General features: G+C 35.5%; 1 protein-coding gene across 2 annotated transcripts in view; it reads right to left on the bottom strand.

The window, feature by feature from the left end:
* LOC140747739 (sodium/hydrogen exchanger 9B2) overlaps positions 1-21,873 on the bottom strand; it is a 38,412-nt gene extending 16,539 nt beyond the window's left edge. Inside the window, exons 1-10 of one of the 2 annotated variants that reach the window (XM_073080329.1) lie at positions 21,736-21,873; positions 20,521-20,901; positions 19,731-19,794; positions 19,118-19,221; positions 17,048-17,285; positions 15,493-15,662; positions 14,262-14,476; positions 13,621-13,792; positions 9,661-9,815; positions 8,211-8,375 (exon numbers count right to left, since the gene is read on the bottom strand). In XM_073080329.1, coding sequence (XP_072936430.1) covers positions 8,211-8,375; positions 9,661-9,815; positions 13,621-13,792; positions 14,262-14,476; positions 15,493-15,662; positions 17,048-17,285; positions 19,118-19,221; positions 19,731-19,794; positions 20,521-20,563 — 1,326 coding nt within the window. In that variant the 5' untranslated portion in view covers positions 20,564-20,901; positions 21,736-21,873. Of the gene's footprint in view, positions 1-8,210; positions 8,376-9,660; positions 9,816-13,620; positions 13,793-14,261; positions 14,477-15,492; positions 15,663-17,047; positions 17,286-19,117; positions 19,222-19,726; positions 19,795-20,520; positions 20,902-21,735 lie in introns of those variants that run through there. The other variant, XM_073080330.1, reaches the window with a different exon arrangement.
* Positions 21,874-22,977: the final 1,104 nt, after the last annotated feature.

Below are 22,977 nucleotides of genomic sequence, written 5' to 3'. Positions count from 1 at the left end.
CCGTGTAACGTTGATACACGCATTAATATGCATACAGAATTTTACTGCTTAAAGTTTCGCATAAAAGCGTCATTAACAATTCAGGCAGCAATTTGGTTAAAATGTAAATCTTATCCGCTATAGGATTATCATAATATCATGTGCTAAAATCCACCAAAATCTGAATTTTAAGCGATTGATACTATGTGTTTCTAACAGAATAAAGGAAATTCCGAAAACCGAAAAAAATAGTTGATTAGATCTTCAACTTCACTATTACCAACCCATTACTATCTCAGTGCTGGGCACGAGCCTCTGAATAATTAGACCATAGTCAATCACGCTGGCCCAGTGTGTATCGGTGGACTTCACAAACTTTTATTTTTTTTAAGATCATTTAGTATAGGTTTCCTCTCGAAGATATTTTCTTTAACATATCATAATAAATTTAAATATTGGGAAAATGAACCTGAGATTTAAATTCAAATCAGTTTGGGTTAAATCTCCAAAGTTCATACCATTAGTGCCTAGTAACTTGTCCCTGTAGTTCCGCGACTAAAATAGGGCTACGGTTCCCCCGGGGTTGCGGGCGGCCATAGTGGGAGCTCAAACCGCACGGCCAGCGACCGCGGGAAGGACGGCGGTATGTGTGGTCGCATATTGCCGTGCATAGCACGGTGTAGCAAGCGTCATGCTCACGCGGAGTCCGTCGGGGCAACACGCTAAGAGGACTGCGGTTCCGTTCCTGTGGAGATCCCTGAGTTCTTTACGCAGCGTCAAAGACGGCCACCTTTTGGAGTTTGTGTGGTAAGAATCTCTTTGTTTCCCTCACGGTATGGAGAACCTTTTGAAGGTTTCCCCCTCAATATCAAAAAGGCCTAATGACTAGGCCATCATGGCTATCAACAAATATTCCTCGTAAATTTTCAAAATGTATACTAATCCACACATGAAGAGCACGATGAACTATTGACTAAATCCTTCTCATTCTCACAATAAAAGTTGATACTAATGAACGTAATAATAATAATAATTTAAAATTTAACGTACGTTACCTAAAATAACTTAAGCAAATAACAGACATAAGAGGTCCAAAAAGGCTTACCTGAGATGTATCTTGGAATTTTAAAGTTGGTGTTTATATTTTGTATGTAAGATTGCATGTAAGTTTGTATGTAAGATGACATGGTAAAGGTGGGTACAGACTGCTGTAACGTAACATGCAATGTAACACGCAGTAAAAGAATTTACCGTTCACATTGTCGCAATGTATTATGCAATGTAACAGAATTCCCATACTCAACTCGTGCGCGCTGCGATCCGGCATTTGTCGGTTTTTTCGGACATCAACAATCATCGTCGCTAATATTTGGTCGATCTATTCTTTTCGGTCTTTTCGACAGACTGAGCTATGTTCGCCGCGAGCATGCTGGAAACACATGCGAGTGGGTACATGCCTAGTTCGTGCGCGCGCTGCGTCACACTCATGAGATACTCCTTTCATGTTACATTGTATGTTACGTTCCAAGCCTTTTTTGATGTGAAACATCTATAGCCGCACGTAAAAAAGATTTCTGGCGTGGCGACGCTTACCTTTAACTACATAGACAAATGTTCTATAAGGGACAGAGCTATTAGAACAATGTGATAAAAAAAGACAACTAGTGTTTGACCTTGCGTTTCAAGTGTACGCAAACGTAAATATTGACAATGGAATATAGTGACCAATGATTACTTCAGTCAAAACGGGACATCGATTTTTTTATGTCAAATACTTTTTACTTGAAAAAATATAGTTAAAAATAATAAAAAACACGATTTTATGATAAAATTAACTAAAAAGTAGAAAATAATTTTCAATCTAGGAATCATTTAAGGAAAAGTAAATAGTATAATTGTGCAAAAAATGTGGGGCGCTTTATGAAAACTGATAAATGGAGCACCCCATGTTTTTTTCATAATTATAATATTTACTGTTACTTAATTGACAATCGCAACGGTTCATTTCGGAGACAACGGCACGAAGCATCGAAAAAAGGGACTGTCCCGTTAAAAACGGGACGTATGGTGGTTTTCCCATTGATACGCATGCTTGTCAAAGACAATGAAATAATGGAACAGAAGGTAAAAAATGTCCAAAACTGTCGATAATAGTTTTAGTACATCGTTTACGTAGAAATGTTATAGTACAGTTTAACTAAATAAATTATTATTATATAAATATATAATTTGAAAGAATGTATCTATACAGATGTATCGACTGGTTTAAAATATACGATTTAAAAATTGTTTATATTTATTATCATAGATTAGTAAAGATTACTCACTCCTAACAAGAAAATGTACCCAGTTTTGAGAATTGAAATAGTTGCGTAAAAAAGTTTTGCCACGTCTCCGTGCTAAAATGTCCCTAAAATATTTGAAATAATTATTTATTTATTATGTAAATTACGCAGTATTAGTTATTTATTTGTAAATTTTCTCTAAAAATGTTTTTATTTGTCAAGAATTAAAAAAAAGAACTTACTAATAAGCCGTTTGTGGCTTCATTCAATTTCAAGGCGGCGAAGTATCTTTACTAATTTATGTTTATTATTTTCAGTTTTATTTTACACACGACCATTAATTGCAAAGTTGTGTACATTTTATAAATGTTATGTACTAGCTGACCCAGCAAACATTGTGTTGCCATATAAATAAAAAAAATGTTAAGGGTGAACAACCCTTATCACTTAAGAGATATGAAAAATAGATAGTAGCCAATTCTCAGACTTACTGAATATGCATATAAATTTTGATGAAAATCAGTAAAGCCGTTTCGCAGGATTAAAGTAACTAACATCGTGACATGCGAATTTTATATAATCTTACCGTGGTCTTTTTGAGGATTAATTTCTGGCTATACAAAGATTGTTTATTAAATTATGTTTAGGTTAATTTATTCAATTAAAGAAATTTTAAAATACCGTATACTATCCTATATAAATTTTATGGTAATATTTTTTATTATTTACCACAGGTATCGAAGAAAATTTAGAGATTAGGATACAGAATTTCCCATGTATCTTTATTTTATTAAAATAAACTATAAAAAGTTATATTTTGACTAAAAACACACTAATATAAAAATTAAGCAGTGGGATCTTAAACTATAACATACGACATATGAACATCGTGAGCTTCAATAAAATGTCACTTCTGTTCTGTTGATCTATGACCATGCATTTTGCGTCTTTATCACTTTCATTGACAAAAACATACTTTGTCTCTTTCTGGTTACTCACGTAATCATGGCGGATCGAACACGAAAAATAAACAAAATTTAATAATTTCTCTTTATTTACGTGTGATAGGTGATTCCATGAAGCTTGTTTCTTTTTCGAGCATAATTATTGCATTTACGCATTGCACAAGAAGGCATTTTGAGGCTTAAAATTCAAAATAATGACGTTTAACGTGTTCAGTGACATTAGTGTGTATTACTACGCCGCGCGAGAGCGACTGGAGTCGTTTTAACTCGTTTTACACCACTCGACGTATTTTGTATGTTTCAAGTTTTGCCCGCTAGTGGCGTAACTTCAGGTTATAGATCAATGCTTGAAAACAAATTATTTTTCTAATAATAAAATGTCTGACCGTGATAATTTAGAGAGTGAAAGTGATCAGCCTCCTGCAAAGAAAGCAAAATCACACTATGACACACCATCAAGTCATCAGTAAGTTAATTATTGATGTGAAACATATATAGCCGCACGTAAAACCGATTTCTGGCGTGGCGACGCATGCCGTGGCGCCGCCACGCTATACGATGGTATATATATACAGTCTATATGCAGTAGTGTGTACGATGTGGCGACGCGTCGCCATGCGACGCCATTTATTGCCATTTTATTTTATCATTATGACATATTTAGTTCCTATCACAATATGTTCTTTTCTGCATATTACTTTTAAAAAATAATGTCGATGTTTCACATCTGCCAGGCGTCCCGTGACGGCTCACATTTTAAAATAAACATAAACAAAATTACGTTCCAAGCCTTTTTTTTTGTTTACGAGGGGGAAACCTTCAAAAGGTTCCCGGTGTCGTGGGAGCGACACAGGGTTATGTGGGATTCTTACCGCACTAAAACCCCCCCCCGGTGGCCGTCCTCGGCGCTGCGTAGAGGGCTCCGGGATCTCCAAAGGAACGCAACCGGAGCCCTCTTAGAGTGTTGCCCCGTCGGGCTCCGCCTAGGTGAGCTTGTCCCTCGCTACACCGTCTGGTGCGTACGACGGTATGCGACCACACATACCCCCTTTTAGTCGGCTCTTACGACAGGCAGGGGATACCGTAGCCCTATTCTGGTCCCGAAACTACGGGGACAACGTTACAAGTCTGTACCCACCTTAACATGGACGGTTAGTCACGGGTAAGATTTGCAGATAACTTCGTAGACGGATAACTTTCAGTAATAAAGTTACCGGTTCTCGTTGTGCCGTTTATGCTATTATTCTTAAGTCGATTTCACGTCTGTTATTTGTAACGTGCTTTCTTAGAAATTATTCAGATATCAGTTATTCAAAATCTAATATATTTTTAAATACTGTTTGAACCAACACTAAAATTTTATAAATAAAAAGAAAGGGCCAAATTGCTGCCCCGTTAAAGGGTACAAAAGATGACAAACTGAATTGACAAACCAATTGGTTGGCCGCGGCAAGCTCCAGCTCTTGGGTCACTGGAGGCCTCAATCAGAGTCCGAAGACAATTCTATCAATATATTTCTATCTTTATTTGTAACTAAATTTCAATATCAATATTTATTTTAGCATCAAAACATATTTGTCTATACTTTCCCAAAATTTTCGCCAAATAAATCTTGGGATGTAATTAATGGATTTGAATGCAGTTTTAATTAATGATGATTGATGAGCACATATTTTTGTATAAGTATAACTTACGTAGGTATATTACGTGTAGACTTTATATAATTTATCTACCTTACAAAAGTCAATGAAATCGAAAATTCGCTAGAATATTTACGCGTAAATGGTAATAGATATGTAAAAAAAACACTTTGTACATTTGTATGTCAATATAGAACTTAATGGTCCAGAGACATCATTATGGCTATTATGGCCTTGGTCAGTAAAAAAAGTATTGTTTGGTTATTATGACCTACCACCGGTACTCATTATTATATCTTTGAACATAATTACTATACTGCACATTATATAGTACTTAAGACATCTATAAACATTTATAATTGGTTTATAAAAACGCTCGGTTAAATATTTTATATTTCAGATTAAGGACACCGGGTGTAGTAACATTTGGATTGTTTTCGTATTGTAGAGCCCTACACCACGACTTATCTGTTACTCGTACAAAAATTAAAAAAGTTAATTTGTTATGTCAATTTAATAGGTTTATCAAGAAACATATTTATATACGTAGTAAATACAAAAATATTGTGAACATATAGATATCAACCGCTCACCTACTAGACACGGTTCAAAAGATACAGGACAGTAAACTTCGATCACTAATAAAAACGTAAAGGACAAAGGCAAGACAGATCTATATATTCGTGAAGGCATAAGCCTTCTTTTTTGTTAACGAGGGGGAAACCTTCAAAAGGTACCCGGTGCCGTGGGAGCGACACAGGGTTACGTGGGATTCTTACCGCATTAAAACCACCCCGGTGACAGTCCTCGACGCTGCGTTGAGGACTTCGGAATCTCCAAAAGAACCCTGGTGAGTATAAAACTTGTCAAACCATCTAGTGTGTACGATGGTATGCGGCCACAAATATCGCCGCCCTTCCTGGGGTCGCTTACCGGACGGTTGGAGCTTCCACTCTTGCCACCGCGACCCCAGAAGCCTTTTAGTCGCCTCTTACGACAGGCAGGGGATACCCTATTCTGGTCCCGGAACTACATGGACAGAAGGCGTAAGCCTGGTAATATATAGTCGTTTTTTTGTTATTAATAGGTAAGAAACAATTCAGTAAGCATAGTGTAACGTATGCTCAGAATAATTGCCGTAATCTTAAAGTAATATAGTTATTATCGGTGATCGAGCTGCAGTTTACGACATATGTGTTTCGAGTTATAAATGCTATCTATAATAATTTACAAGTGAGTATCCGCGAAGTTTGACATATATAATTTATTGTAAGGAAATGCGATCCATATATGTTATGCCATGTATAACGCTAAAGCGTTTAGCGGTAATGTCGAAGAAGGATCAGATTTCTCAGAAATCACTAGATATAAGTTTCTTAATTGTTGCACAGGTAATCAGAATACTAATGTGAATTTATGTATCAAATCTCATAGTTTTAAGTAGAAAAATAACGAAGTAATGATAGAGAAATAGACTGCGTCCAGTTTGAACAGCTTTAATTTGTCCAATGCGCAGTCGTGCGTCTGCGTAATGTTCTTAACATGTAATAATATTAATATGCGCATAAGATTTTTTCTTACGTGATGATTTTTCCAATTTAACGCGCAAGCCGCGGTAAGCAATTTCCTTTAAAAAAGTCCGCTTATATGGACACAAAAGTTGACACATTTGAATATTCTTTGAAATTTGATTCTGGCACCCACAATGGCATCCCCCTTTACCATTGACCCACAAACTTTAGACATTAGTTTGCAAACATCCATCATATACTGTTGTATTGGAGATCTTATACAATAACTTCAGGGTATAATTTGGCATGTGTGAACCGCAGTGAATATAGCGTGCATGGCACTAGTGCCATAATTGATTTCCCACTATTCCACGGTTGAGCTACTTCAAGTTATTGAACTGAACTTGTAGTGGTTCAAACTCAGCCTCTAGATCCTTTGATCTACCCTTTGGTCTGAGGTTCGATACCTTGGCACGCACCTCTTATGTTTCAAAGTAATGTGCGCTTTTCAAATTAATTTTCATTTTCTTTAACTCCGAAAGAAAACGTCGTGAGGAAATCCGCATACCTTAAAGCTTTTTACCAATCCACACTTGGCCAGTGCGGTGACGTAATTCATTTCACTTTAAGAGTAGAATCTTGTCTAGAGGCGGGACATTAATGGCTTAACGACACTAAAAGTATTACGAGTAAGTTTGGTTATTCGCAAATGCATACTATAATATTGTTCGAATTAAACTAGTAACAAACACGATGTATAATAGCATATACTTCTCTGGCATAGGTACCGCATAATCTAAAAGTAAATCTGTAAAAAGTATTGGTCACGATATTCTTCGAAGTAGTTTGATCCCACTTTATAATTATCGGTAAGCAACCCTGATAACTATTTATAGTCGACTATAAATAGCTATCGGTATTTGAACCGATAATTATTCATACTCGATTATAACTATTTATCGGTATCTAAGTTGATAACTATTTATAGTAGATAAGGATGTATTTAGTCAACGTATTATAAACATTAAAGCTGATTAGTTGGTATATTTATCCTACTGGGTGGGGCGCAGACCAATAAAATGCATTATTTATGTATTTACCTACGATGATCATGTCAGATATTAATAATGACCTTATCAAATATAATAAATCTAGAAATGGTACGTTTTAAAGCTTAATTAATGCTGTAAGTCTTTGGTAAGAGATGCTAAAACATTATTATCCGACTGCATCGTAATGTATTTCGAGTATGTACATACGTAAGATAACACACATACACGCATACATACGTATGCGTGTATGTGTTATTCTTTGGCACTACAGCTTATACGGCTTGACAGATCTCAATATAATAAGGTCTTTGGATTCATATAAATTGCGGGAGTTACCATAGACTATATTTTAAGCCGTCTGGTTTTTGTTTCTATATTACGAGTAATGGGTAGTATTGCTACTGTTCATTCAGGGTGAAAATATTTATAACAGGGTAATATATATGTATAATAGGTAATCCCATACAACAATATGATAGTTATTTCTGTATGTATATGTATGTATTATTGTATACGGCCTGGTATAGATTAAACAATCTTGAAAATATACCCTTTTCTGAATGAAAAATAATTATTTTCCGGTCGTTCAAGGAAATTCTTTTACTATGTTCAATTATATACCTAGGGAATTTATTGGATGTTTACTTCAATACATTGTTCTATTGTGGAGCTCTATTATAGACACATGCCAGCCAACCAAGACAAACCATGGTCATATCCGTTTTGATAGATTCAAACTGAACTTCATAGGTACATTTAATTTAATTTTCATACATACCTCGACAATAGCTTTGGGTATCCAAGTGATGGCCACGAATAGACTCTCCTTAACGGATAGTTCGTTCCCGATAGATACCAGGAACGCTGTCAATAGCCTAAGTATCAGCGCCGAAAATATGCAAGCGACTATTAAGCCAAAATCTTGCAACGATATCTCCGATACCTGTTAAAAATATTGCCATTTTAGTTGTGCATAATAACAATAAAAATATGTGAACACAAGAGGTTAATTCTCTATTGAAAAAATATGTATGTCGATCTTCCTGCGTAGTCAATGTCCTTACAATAATATTTAATATCATTTTTATGAAGTTTACTACATTTGCTAGTAATTTTTTATGCTAGTAAAGCATGTTTTATGCTAAAAGTAATAGGAAAAGGTATTCAATATCTTTACAAGTATTTGTATCTGTAGCCGGGGATCGAACCCGGAACTCTCTGCGTGTCAGACCGGTATGATCACCGCTCCGCCACGCGGGGTTTTAAATAGTTAGCTAAAAGCTAAAAAGTAAGCTATTGGTTTTAGTGACAGGTTAATCAATCATTGATTCTAAAATTTACGATCCTAGAAATTGTTAGCAATAGTTAAAGCTAAACTAAAGTAGATAGCAATAGTTAAAGCGTGTTAGTTACGAGTAGATTATGCTGCGTTACGTTTTACATGTTCAGTTGCTGCATAGAGCATTTTACAGTACCTAGTGGCGACCGACGCTCAAACATGTGGGATATAAAGCTTTATTGTTGCATCTAGCTCCGAAAAGCAGCTAGATTGTCATTCCCTGATCAAAGTAGCTTGTTTACCGCTTTTAGTCAGTCACGCAGCCAGCGTTTGCTCTTTGCGACGTCATGCAATTTCAGTCACGAAAACGTTTTCCTGAGTTAGTCATCGACAAACAAATCTTGGTCCTTATCATCCCCGTGTTGACTCGAGGCGCTACGTAAATAGATTTCAGCACTAGCGCCACGGTGCGCCGTAATATTACAATTAAGTTACGTTCCCGCGCTTGCCAACGGCTAAATGAAATCCTGTATACATTTTAAAATATGTACCTCACCTGCGTTTGGTTTTATTTATGCCTTCAGGTGCACTATTAACGCGTTTTCCGGTTTACAATTGCCCAATTAGTGTATAATTTGTTGCTATCGCATAATTTTAATATTGTTTTCGATAATTAATTTTGTATGTACATATTTAATTACCGATGCTATCGAAATTTCGAATTTATAAATTGTGTGCCATTTTATTTTCGGAATCCACTAAAATCGCCATATTTGTTTATTTCACAGGTGTCTTGTTTAAATTTAAACGCAGGCATTTAAAATATGAATTTAAATATCAATAGTGTAATGGTTTTTGTACCTTAAATTTAAGTTTATTTATAGAAAAAAAGAAATACACTTGACCTCTTACTTATTACATGGTCTTTATTAAAAATGACCGGAATTACCTCTAGAAAATATCCACTGAGAGAGAACAGCATAGGCTCCATGATCCTCCACAACAATTTGAAGACTTCGGAGACTGGGTTATTGTTGATCGCCCACCCACGCTGTGCCCACCTCGTGGACGCTGTAGCCGCACACACCATGATTGCCACTCCACCTAAGGATTTTAAACCGAATAAGAAGTTATTCGAGTCGATCCAACGTAGTACTCAAGACTCAAAAGCAGTGATCCTAGTGGTTAAGAAACTCGGCCTCTCGATCGAGGGATCCGAGGATCAAATTCTAGGCACGCACCTCTGATTTTTCAGTTATGTGCGTATTATAAATTAATTATCACATTCTAAACGGTGAAGGAAAACATCGTGAGGAAACCTGCATACCTGAGAGATTGTAAAAAAAAATGTCAAAGGTATGTGAAGTCTACCAATACGCACTTGGCCAGCGCGGTGGACTATGGCCTAATCCTTCTCATTATGACAGGAGACCCGTGCCCAACAGTGGCACAGTAATGGGTTGATGATGATGACTCAAGATTAGCATCGTATGCGTGGCCTCTAATCTCTAACTCTCTCTAATCTCATCTGTAGACCTGATGTTTGTTTGTTACTTCAATGTTATATAACAGAAAAACTTGGCATTTACACGACGTCCCCTCTTATATATTGCTTTAACATGTCGTTGCTAATTTCTCTAGAAGCGAATCTACAAAAGTTTTAGTTGCGTAGTAAATAAAATATAACCTACATTACTGGATTAAATGTATTTATTCAATTGTGGAAAAAAATGGTTCAATATTTTTAAAGATTTCTCCTACATAGTATTGTTCCTACAAAACGAAATATTGTTGAACACCTCGGATGCACTACCCTGGGTACACGATAAGTATTTCCAGTTTTATATATATTTAATCCCCACTAATTTTCTATCCCACTTACATGTAATTTTTATTGTTCCTGACCATTAATTTCGCAATGAAACCTTTTGTTATTTATTTAGTACTTCTACAAAGATATGACATAATTAGAAGTACAGAGCAATATATAAGTAGTTTGGTTGATTGAATGTAATTGAAATGAAGGCTAACAAATAGAGCAGCAATTTAATGCCCCGGTTCGTTTACAAAGGAATTTGAGCTCATTAACAGCTGAGATGAGTGGAATTGCTTCTTGTGTTCTAATATTGTTTTAACATATTGACGCTTTATAAACTGTTATAAAATATATTATTTAAAATATAAGGGCAACATTGTATTATATTTGCAGAGGGAGGTTTAAAATGTAACTACAAAATTCTATAATTATGCAACGGATGGTAGAATTTTTGTAGTTTGACTGTAATGACTTTACCCCCTTTTTGTGTTCGAAATAGGAAACCTTCGAAAGGTACCCGGTGCCGTGGGAGCCACACAGAGTTATGTGGGACTCTTACCGCACTAAAACCCCCCCAGTGGCCGTCCTCGGCGCTGCGTAAAGGTCTCCGGGATCTCCAGAGGAACGCAACCGGAGTCCTCTTAGCGCGTTGCCCCGTCGGGCTCTGTCCAGGTGAGCATGCCTCTCGCCACACCGTCTGTCGTACACGATGGTATGCGATCACACATACCGTCCTCCTTCCCGGGGTTGCTGACCGGGCGGTTTGAGCTCCCACTCTTGCCGCCCGCAACTCCGGGAGCCCCTTTTAGTCGCCTCTTACGACAGCCAGGGGATACCGTAGCCCTATTCTGGTCCCGGAACTACAGGGACAAATGTCCTATTACCTCATACGTCGTACGCTCCACACGGAGTGGCGAGCTTCATAATCATCTGGGCGGAGCCCAGGCGGAGTACCCTTGGGGCCACGCGCCAAAAGGACTCCGGTTGCGTTCCTTTAGAGATCCCCGAGTCTTCTATACAGCGCTGAGGACGTTCACCGGGGGGGTTTTAGTGCGGTAAAAGTCCCACATAACCCGTCGTCGCTCCCACGGCGTCGGGTACCTTTTGAAGGTTTCCCCCTCGTCAACAGAAAATAAATAGGACGCTATGATTGTAGACACTTAAAAAAAAGCGTGAGAATATACCTGTTAATGGAGGATCCTAGACCAGTACTTATCTGATTTTTTTATAACATAGGAGTAGCAGACGATCAAGCAGTCCACCTGATGGTAAGTGACTACTGCCGCTCATGAACATCTGTAATCAACCCCAGATAGGATTAGGTATTCCTAGCTGAGGTTGGCCACAGATGCGCTGCTACCCCTGAGGACTGAGCTGGAACGCCTCGGAAAAGTATGTCTCCTTTACCACACCCTTCAAACTAGAACACAGCACCGCTTAACGCTGCTGTTATGAGGCAGAAATAGGTGTGGAGGTGGTGTCACCGGAGTCGAACCACAAAGGGTTCTATCACCTTCTATTACTTGAAATTAGAAGAAAATCCATAAACAATATTTGTGTAATATCCGCTCGCGCTAAAGAATAAACAGACGGGCGATGAGTTTCATGTATATTTATGCAGAATGGGTAACTTTAATAACATTTGCCGTATTGAATACCTTACTTATGATAGAGAATATTACAATGGATAGTAATTATGACGGTACTTCCTCTTAACATCATTGTTGTGACTTCGCTTTACATTATATTAATACTGTACTCGTATGCTCTACTTTTCATATTAGTATTAGTGTAATTACTATAATAGTAAAACTCGTTTATTAACTAAGTTAAAGTTGTATTACTGTAAGATAAGTTAAAAGTTTTAAATTTTACGAAAACCACCGTTCTTCAGGTTCTTTTGATAATTATTGGTTTATAAACGCTACACAAACAGCCCCACACTAGGATCCACTGTATCCTGGCCGGGTTGAACCCGAACCTTTTGCAAATGCCCGATCGTTCGTCTATGTCATGGTCGTCAATGGTAGGGCTTTAATTATATCATTAAAGCATAAGATTGGATTATTTAAGGCACATTATAAAATGAAGCATCTATCAAGCGTTTAATCTTAAACTGAATTTTGGAATTGTGATATTTATATGACATATTCATAATAAAAATACATATATATATAGAAACCAGCGTTGGTTAGGAAGGTAATATTGGCGAGGGTCTCACAGTACCCGTGTACTGCATTCGATTTCCGTCGTTTACAAACAGAACACGTGCTTTGCAACTGTCGACGCCTGGATTCTCTGGAGTTAAATTAGCTTTTTGCTCCTTTATCTATCGACTTGATCAAAGGGAAACCTGATTCCGCAGGCTATGAGGTTGCCGAGTCGATCCTCTGTGGGAATATTGCGGGATTTACCGCTTCACTTTAATTTGTAACACTTCACAATGTCCATCTGTCAATTCATATTGATAATTGCATTCTTAACTACATGTTAAGAATGCAATTTTAATATTAATCGATCGGATTTGTTCAGATCCGTTTTTTTAGATATGGAATTTCCTGTTATAGTAGTATTAGTAGTAGTATATAGTAGTTCTTATACTAAAAGAATAAAAGAAAGAAAAGAAGAATAATCGGCAACATGAGAAATTTTACCGTGTAACCATAATTGTTAAGCTTTACATTATTCCTATAAGTAGCGTTCTTTTAGTTTCTTAAAACATCATTACGAACATTATACGGATATTGTATTTTTTCCATATTTTTCTTTAGTATATGGTTTTAACTATTATAAAGAATACAGGTCTTCTGGAAGTCGTGGTTGCTTTCAGATACAACACTTGTATTGTTGGAGACAGCTATGTTCTATTTCGTCGTCAACTCATTATTGTCCCACTGCTGGTAATGGGTCTCTTCTTAGAATGAGAAGGATTAGGCCACCGCGCTGGCGAGGTGCTTATTGGTAGACTTCACATACCTTTGAGATTTATTAAATTCTTATTTCTCAGATATGTGGGTTTCAGGATGTTTTCTTTCGCCGTTAAAGCAAGTGATAATTAATGAAATCTAAATAAATAAATCTTTCTAGACTTACCAGTGCCGCCCCAACCGAAGTAAGCACCGACGTAGGATATTAGCAATCCGCCGGAAAATAGCAGCAGACTTCGTATAGTAGGCGCATATATGTCGCTGTGATCGGGGATCAGGTCTGCCAGGATACCCCATAGGACCCCAAGACCGATCCCAATAAATATTGCTAGAAGAGCCTGAAATATATTAACTGTTAAGTTATTTATTTATTTATTTTATTAATCTAATTAGAATGGCCGAAGCGACTTATACTAACTGGACAGGTCTAACATACGGACATATCAAGAACTCCAAGCATACAGACATAATCAGCTTCCAATCATCAGCAAGCACCTCAAAATTCGGGTAATGTCATGAAATATATGCAAGTATGTCATTGTGTGCAATCAAAATTAGTACTTCTATTTCCGTAAAATTGTGTGTTATTTTAAGTTATATGTACATTGTACATATTCGTGAAGTAGTACAGAACGCCGTGGGCGGTAGTAACCACTTTCCAGGAGGAACCCCCATGCTCACTTGTTACAATTTTATATGGAAAACAGTGAAAAATCAGTATTGCAATTCGAAGAACTTCAACAATTTGAAAAAAACACCAGGCTTTTATTTTAGCTTTTGGGTCGGAATTTTTTCGTTTAAATTTACCTTTACTATTCTGTAGGTGGGCGGCGACTGATAAAATATAGCACTATTGATAACTCCGAACATGCCTTCCGTGAACGCTGTGTCCAGTCCACCTGCATTGCCAACTAGAAGTGCGATCTGGTTCTTTACGCCTAACCCCCGTGCACTGAATGCCATACATGTTGGCACAACTATCGCTGGGGATACAGAAGCAAGGATAGCTCCAAGGTGCACACCTGTAGAAAATGTGTAATATAATACTAATCATTCTCATTATCATATTATACTGTTTTCTTCGAGGTCAATGAACCCTTCGTGGTTTTATTCCGGAGTCACCAACGACACACGTATTCCGTATAGGCTTAAATGCTGCTGTATTGTGGTGTGAAGGGATAGGAAAATAAGAGACATAACATAAGTCTGAGGGAAAGCTACGTATCTGTAGCTTTCTACGACTTCAGGGAGGATTTGAAACCTTGGGGATGATTACAAATATCTATGGACAGGGTCCTCTTGCTATCAAGTGAATAGTATGTCTACTACCTTATATTTACTATTTTAAATATTCCTTACTTCTGTTGCATAAAATAAAATTCCATTCCATATTTTTTGTGTTTCAAAAATATCAACAGTATTATTTGTCTATTTTGTGATTTAGTGTTGTTCAGATCTCTGTAACGTAAACGATTCGTTTAATTTTGTAAAAAAGTGTAATGAAACTCGGTTTTAGGTACAAATATTGAAATCCTAAAATTGCGAATCATTTTATATTTTATTCAGTTGCATTGCTGCTAGCGAACATTTTTCAAAGACAAATAGAAAGCGGCATGCGGTACACAGTAGTTTAATAATAACTACTGCAGCTCAACAGCACCTGATACCACATTTATGTAGAATATATTTTATACATATGTCTTAGTTATAGTTCCTATCAAAGATGACAGATTCTACTATCCTTGACTACGACCTAACGTCTTTTATATGTGGCGGGTGGCCTAATACATATTGTAGAGATAATAAGCAGTGCTACACCATGTCTATGGCTACACTGCAGAATACGGATGTCCAAACCCAAAGGTATGCTCATAAGTAAGCTCATAGATGAAAGCAGTATTTCGATTGACTTCAGGATTTTGTGGATTATCACAGAGCATTGATACAAAAAATACATGATATTGTGTAGTTAACAATCCACATTGTTTACTTTGCCGACCATTTAGCGTTTATTTGTCTTTTTTCGATATCCACTTACCCCAATACCAAGGAAACCCGAGGAGTATATGCGTCAATAGAGCCGTAGACAAACACTCGATAATCCAAGGAATAGTGGCCAATGAAAAAACTTTCACCGAATTTTTTTTTATGTATTCCCAATTCCAGCTTAGAGGTCCTCTCGTCAGAATAATCACTGGGTAAATTCGTCTGCAACAAACGACACTTATGTAAACAAATATTAACAACAAGGAGTACCTTCATTATAGAAACTTTCAATATTACTTTTATTTCTTTGAATAAACTTATCCGATGTTCCACCGTTATGGGTAGCAACATCTGCAGCCGACCTCAGGATTTTTATCTGGAGTTGATTACAGATGTCAATGGGTATCAGTGGCCATTTACCATCAGGTGGACTGATGATATAAAAATAAAAAGAAGAATAATAATAATGATACGTATTTCCAGGCAGTAATAGCCTAGTGGTTAAGAAACTCGGCCTTTCGATCGAGGGGTCCGAGGTTTAAATCCCAGGTTTTAATCCCAATACGCACCTCTGATTTTTCGAAATTATGTGCGTATTATAAATTAATTATCACTTGTTAAAACGGTAAAGGAAAACATCGTGAAGAAACCTGCATACCTGAGAGTATTAAAAAATAATAATAATCTCAATGGTATTTGAAGTCTACCAATACGCACTTGGCGTTTAATTTAATCCTTTAATCCTTCTCATTCTAAGAGGAGACCCCTGCCCAGCAGTGGGACAATAATGGGTTGATGATGATGATGTATTTTTTTAAATTGTCTGTTTGCCTATTTGGCTTTAATACTCAAAGTGCGTCTAGGACACTATCAGAACGCCTATTGAGAAATACGACTGATATTGTCTTTCTTAAAAACAAACACAAGAAAACAAACAAAAGGAATAGCTTGTAGTTAATATCCAACCATTGTAGTTCTTCGTAGACAGTATGTTATCGAGTAAATTATATATAGATCGTAATAAAGAAACGATTATAATAAGTAGTTTGATAACTGTGAGCTTATTTATTACTTTATCGCACCGATTTAAAATCAATATTAATACACTGAGTATCTTGTCAGTCTTATAAGACATACCTTTCTATTAAAGGCCCATTCATATATGTAATGTTATTACATCAATGTTGAACTCATGCGATGATTTAATACTTATCTACTTTGGTAAGTTGAAGTGTGGTGAATGATCTGTTGATTTTTTATTTATTTTAAAGTTTCGTTTATATTCCTTGATATTAGTAGCTCAAGGCTGTGCGTTCCAAAATACTGTTGGCCTTGAGGTTTAAATATAAATTAATATATTATAACAGTTATATGATATAGCTGCAATATATTGAAATTCTTCTTTTACACATTTTATAAGCATTCGATTCGTCACTACGTTCTCAACTGTTAAAGCTAAATTGATCATTATTTTTAATTCGCAAAAATCTTAGGCCATCAGAGGCCCATATCTAGGACTCAAAACCCCAGACCCTCATTGTGAAACAAAATCTTAAAACACTAGGCTAATACTATTATGATATAAAATATTAAATAATAATAATTACCTTAGATGAAAATCAAAATTATTAGCGACAGGATCTTCCAAGTGATTCCAAGAGGCTAGATTTCTGAAGAGCACCCCGGCTAGCGTCATCCCCACAACAGGATTGATTGTTGTGTATCTCTCCAACGTATGACCTAGTACATAACCTGAAACCGCTACAGCTGTCATGTTGAAAACGAACCCTCCTGGGATCACTAGATCGTTGAACACGAACCATAATGACGCCCATAATGATAATCCTGAAAACATAGTATTGTTTTAATCCTGCCTTTAAATTTTTAACCTTGATGAGTGCAATAGCCGCCCATTAGTTAAGTTCAGAAAAAGACATGACATTCTTTTATATAAGATTGAAGTAACAAATGAACATGCAGTTCATCTGATGGTAGATGATCATTACTCCTCATCTGTAACCAACTCTATATAGAACTAAGGTTCTTCCTGAAACCGATCACACGCGTTTCGACTCATGAGAATTAAGATGGTTGCCTCACATCTCAAGTATAAAGTTTCTACCATAGTGGCACTCCCAGTTCTTGTCAGTTTAGTGTATCATTAACTTTTCGTAACGGGACATCTTACTGAATACTTTGTTGACTCCTTTTGGTTAGTGATGCTCGCTGTTACAACTTATTACAATTTCGGAATATTCGAAAAGTGCAGTAAACTTTTTCTCATCCTTTTATTAAACTATGACGTAGGCTATAACTTGCATACGGTTAATGGCATTGCGTTTAGGCGCTGGGATCATTTCTATTATATTATATATATTTTTAGAATGGTGTTCTTTAAACTTCGTTAGTAACTCAAGGAGGAGATTGTGGGACGTGATAACGGAATGCTCGAAGATCATGATGTTAATGTTTTCAATGACATAAACGCATACTTTAACTCTCATTAATACGTGCGTTGCGCTGGCTCGATCAAGACAATTTATATAATTGTTGTGGTATGACTCCACGATGAGACTTACATTCTGCGCTTCCATATGATAAATACAAATAGTTAATTTATATTTATTATATGGATATATGGAAGACATATGAGACTTGAGGTCGTTTTTTAGAACTATCAGGAGTGCAGATTCCTCACGATGATTTGCACAGTTTAAGCGTGAGACAATTAATTTCTCATACATAACTCGAAAAAACACAGTTACTAGATCTAATGTTGGGGTGTATTTTTTTGTATGTATCTAATGGTTAGTTAATATAATATGCGAACTAAAATATTATACGAAATCTCTAATTATTAACTGTACAGGTTATTATTATTATGTACCTGATTCCGGATAATAAAGATGGATAACTTTGGCATATGAATTTATGGTATTATTTTTAATATGTTAATATAATATTATATAAACATTGAATAAATATTATTGCCGAACAAGATCTTACATAAATGTATTTTTATGCAGCAAACACGTTTAAAACCAATTAGGCTTAATTAATTTGCTTGATAATTTAAAAGAGGATGTAATTTGTCATGACATATTATTACTCGCCAACGAGGGTGATACAATAATAGGTTAGCGAAAATCGTTACCTCCATTATCTCAATTTCTTTAAGTGATAGTTTCTTAGATAATTGCTTTTGCTACTTAGTTGCGAGTAACAAGTGCTTTTCGAGGAAATGAGTCTACTTGGTACTTATAAATGGATTAAGGTAGTAGTTATCTATGATCATAAGTACCGCTCCGGTCAGTCCTAAGGAGAGGCGTAGTATCTGCGGTCGACTTCAAATTTAACTAATTTTATATGGTCACACATATTCATGACACGCTATGATCACTTAGCATCCGGTGGACTGCAAAGGCGTGTGCCATTCTAAATTAAAAAAAGGTTTTCTTTTTTGGGCGGCAGTTTACATAATTTCCTTCAGTTAACTACATTTAATACTAAAAATAAAAGCTAATATCGTGCCGTTATTTGTAACAGGATCTCTTAAAATCTACTTGCTTACATCCTGACGAATTGTAGGTAATGTCAGGGTAGTCAATCGGTTCATTACTCACGTTGTCTTGGCTGGAATTGTCTACTTCTAGGTAATAAAATTGCGGGTAACTTACCACAAATTAAAACACCTGTGTATTGTCTCAGCTCAGAAGGTGTAGGTAAAGATTGAAGTGCTTTTCTGGCACAGGAATTTTGTTCTTTCTTGCCGTCATTATGTCTAAAACAGATAATTATACATTTTTGTGTTTTCGAAATAAACGAGTTTATATCTTAAAGACATTTTGAAGTATATTATTTGAATTTGACAAATTAGCATCGTTTATTAACATATCTTCTTACGTTTTTAATTTGAACGAATAAAGATTGTAATTTTTCTTAAAGATAAAGTAATAATTTTGCTGTAATAACGTTGAAAATATTTATTGACTTTATACGTTAGGTACGTAGTGCACGTTACGTACGTTAGTGAGATGGTAGCTTTCACAAAAAAAATTAATAAAAATTTACCCTATAACTTTATTGTAAGGTTAGCCATTTTAAATTGGACAAAATTACATATTAAATCGTAGTTATATTTATATAGAGTGTTTCAATTTAGTGAACGCATCCACCTATTGTAATTTGTAATGTTTTTAGGCTGTAGTAACCAAGATTGCATGCAAATTTCTTACTTTAATACCATCAAAGCGACTCGAAAAACAATAAATATCAAATATACTTACTTACGTTTTGGCGGAACCACTTTCAGAATTTATAACTTTATTTGTTGAAATGCTGTCGTCGTTTTTATCTGAAATTCCATGCGGTTAAATTTTAATCATTGTTTGTCAATACACATCGGTTTCGGATTACATTTTTTGCTTGTTCAATCACGGAGTTCAATTACAGTTAGTACGATTTTGTTGCTGGTGTTTAATTTTGCTATGCTTAATCAGACTTTTTACATTGGAGTGGCAAACGAACCTGCAGTATACCTGATTGTTAGAGATCACTGTTTTTCGTAGATATGTGTAATTTACTTCATATACAACAGGTTCTAATTGAAACCGATTACAGATTCGTTAGTTATGTGCGTATTAGAAATTAATTATCTAATTATCTCGCTAAAACGGTAAAGGAAAACATCGAGAGGAAACCTACATACCTGAGAAATTTATAAAAAAAAATCTCAAAGGTATGTGAAGTCTACCAACACGCACTTGGCCAGCGCGGTGGACTATGGCTTAATCCTTCTCATTATGAGAGGAGACCCGTGCCCAGCAGTGGGTTGCTGATGATGATGATGATGACAGATTCGTTGCCACTCCTGAGTACTAACATGGTAGCCTCATATGTAAGTAAACCGGCATCCACACGATTACAACGAAACGCAAAAACTTAAAAATCGCATTCGTTGCAAAGTCATCTTATTTTTTTGACATGGTTAATTAGCTTTCAACTTACAAAATGCGCATTAAAAATAAATAAAACACTTTTAATTACTGAATTAATTAAAATAATGCATCCGCACACTTACTGAGATCAAGCCCGTCATTCGCCATCTCTTCTTGGTCCCGCATAGCACTTTGAACTGTTAATTAAACTTAATAATAAAGACTTTTATAACGTCACATCGGTGAGAGGGCCGTGAGGGCAGCCGCAACTTATTGTAAACAGACCGAACACTTCGACCGAAAGGCGCCTATGAACAAGTGCTATCCCATTTACTGTTCTTCTATTAATAAATTAAGTCGCATGCGCACTACACTCAATTGTCGTATCGTATATATTAATCATTGAACGAATAAATGATCAGCGAGTGAGTACCACCACACAATATCCAGTTTGAAAATATTGCACCGAGAATTATTCAACAATCGCTGGCTGTCGGCTTGTGTACGTTGCTGTGGTCTTCACTCTGAAAACAATCCAACATTACCACTATAAAATACTGCACTGAGACGTACATAATTTCCGTTATAATTTTCCTGCTCTCAGTAATATAAGACGGAATGGGATTTTACTATTTCCTTTAATGATTAATCATTAACGTATGTTGGACGTAATGATATTACTTAATAACAATAATCCACTCAATAACATAATTTAATTATTCCTTCTTCCTTCTATAAGTATTTATTGATCTACATTGAGAATAATATTAATGAGAGTATCTTAGAGACTATAATCAATGCGAATTATATATTATAAAGCTATAATAAAAAAGTGTATTACGACGTAATAAGAATGATTGGGTATTTTTTTCAATAAAATTATGCAGATCATAATAATGTTTTATTAAACAAGATTATTGTAGTTACATAATCATAATTATAGTTGTTATAATACATATTTACTTATATTATACTTTTTACAAATTTAAGTAAGAAGTATTGTTATTAAGTAGGTAAAAGTAATTTGCTATCCTTATACGGTTATCCGTTAACTTGGATCTAAATGATAAGTGACTTGATTTTTTATAGAAACACAACAAAACTGACTTATTAAGAAGCACAATGTAACTTAGGTAAATCGTAAAAGCATTTTATTCCTCTAAACACGTGTACAACCTTGCGACTCTATATAGAGCAGACTAAGCAACCCCTACCCAAATTAAACTAGCAATAACTTCATAATTTATACACAGCTTTCCACATCAACGCGAAAAGATCCATGTAAACAAAGTCGCGGGTTCGAACTAGTATGTATAATAATACGGTATATTAATAATAATAACAACACTGTCACTTACGTGTGAATAATTTTTCCGCGTGAAAATTTATATATATCTACTATCTGTTACACATATTAGAATTATTAATAATAATTTAAACAAATATATATTTCTGATAATTATCAGCATTTGTTACCGACATATTGTATAGAAAATAGACAACTGATCCATGTTACTCCAATACTTGGCGCTATATCAATAATATTATTATTTTTAGTTTTCGGAGACGGTAAACCTTGTTGTTAAATAACGTCTCGTGACGTAGTTTAAATGGTAATTAACTACCTCTGTCTCTTTCTGACTCATATATATCTCAACGTGAGTAACAAGTGCAGTTGCATGTATCACCGGAAGTGCATTCGTTGGAAAATGCTCAAGAATTAATGATGGACATACGTACTAACTCTAACTAGTGTTCAACAAGTGATCGAAATTGTCGAATTTCACATTAATGAGAATTTGAGAAAACACACATTTATTTGATGTTTCCAAAAATGTGTTCGTATTATAAATTATCTGAATACATTATAGCTAACAAAAAATGCATTATAGATAACAAAATAAGGAAACTGGTTGATAAACCAAAAACAGGTTTTGAACTATTTTATATTTGCATATTAGTAGTTGCTCATTTCGCATATTAGTCGTTTTTGATCCATACAATGCGAACGAAGGTGTACATTTTTTGTGTTGCGTGATATTTTTACTAGATACAATAGGAAAATGGCGACTAATATGTCGTGATACTTATCTTGTATGCGCAGTAGTCTCGGATTCGAGTCGCAGGTAAGCGGCAACATAAAAAATAAATAAAATGACTTCTTGGCTCTTCTTTTATTTATTTTACATCCACCATAAATAAGCATTGAAAAATTAGGTCTTTGGACTATAACCGCTTTTGTTTTTGTTAGTTGAAGTTCTCGAAATATTTAATCGACCGACGATGATCGATTATAGCAAATCGATCAGGTAAGGCTGTGTCCTATAATTGGTTTCTATTTGACGTCTACACGTGTAGAGGTGGAATAAATATTAATAAAATAAGTTGTGAGTAAAGAGTAGGATGAAACAATGTCATATTTTATTTATAGGAATAGTGTAGTCTTATAATGTATCTAACATTAATCTAATCTATTAAGTCGTCTCTTGTATTGAAGTATGTTGTTTCATCTGTCCTTTTCTATTGAATATATCATATACCTATTACTAAAGAAAAGTATACATTTTGATTTTCACAATCATTGATATAATTATTTTTTT

The sequence above is a fragment of the Epargyreus clarus genome, unplaced genomic scaffold, assembly GCF_041222505.1.
Source record: "Epargyreus clarus isolate Ecla_fem2 unplaced genomic scaffold, WU_Ecla_fem_2.2 ptg000015l, whole genome shotgun sequence".
Classification (NCBI taxonomy): domain Eukaryota; kingdom Metazoa; phylum Arthropoda; class Insecta; order Lepidoptera; family Hesperiidae; genus Epargyreus; species Epargyreus clarus.
This window is presented reverse-complemented; position numbering and strand designations above follow the sequence as displayed.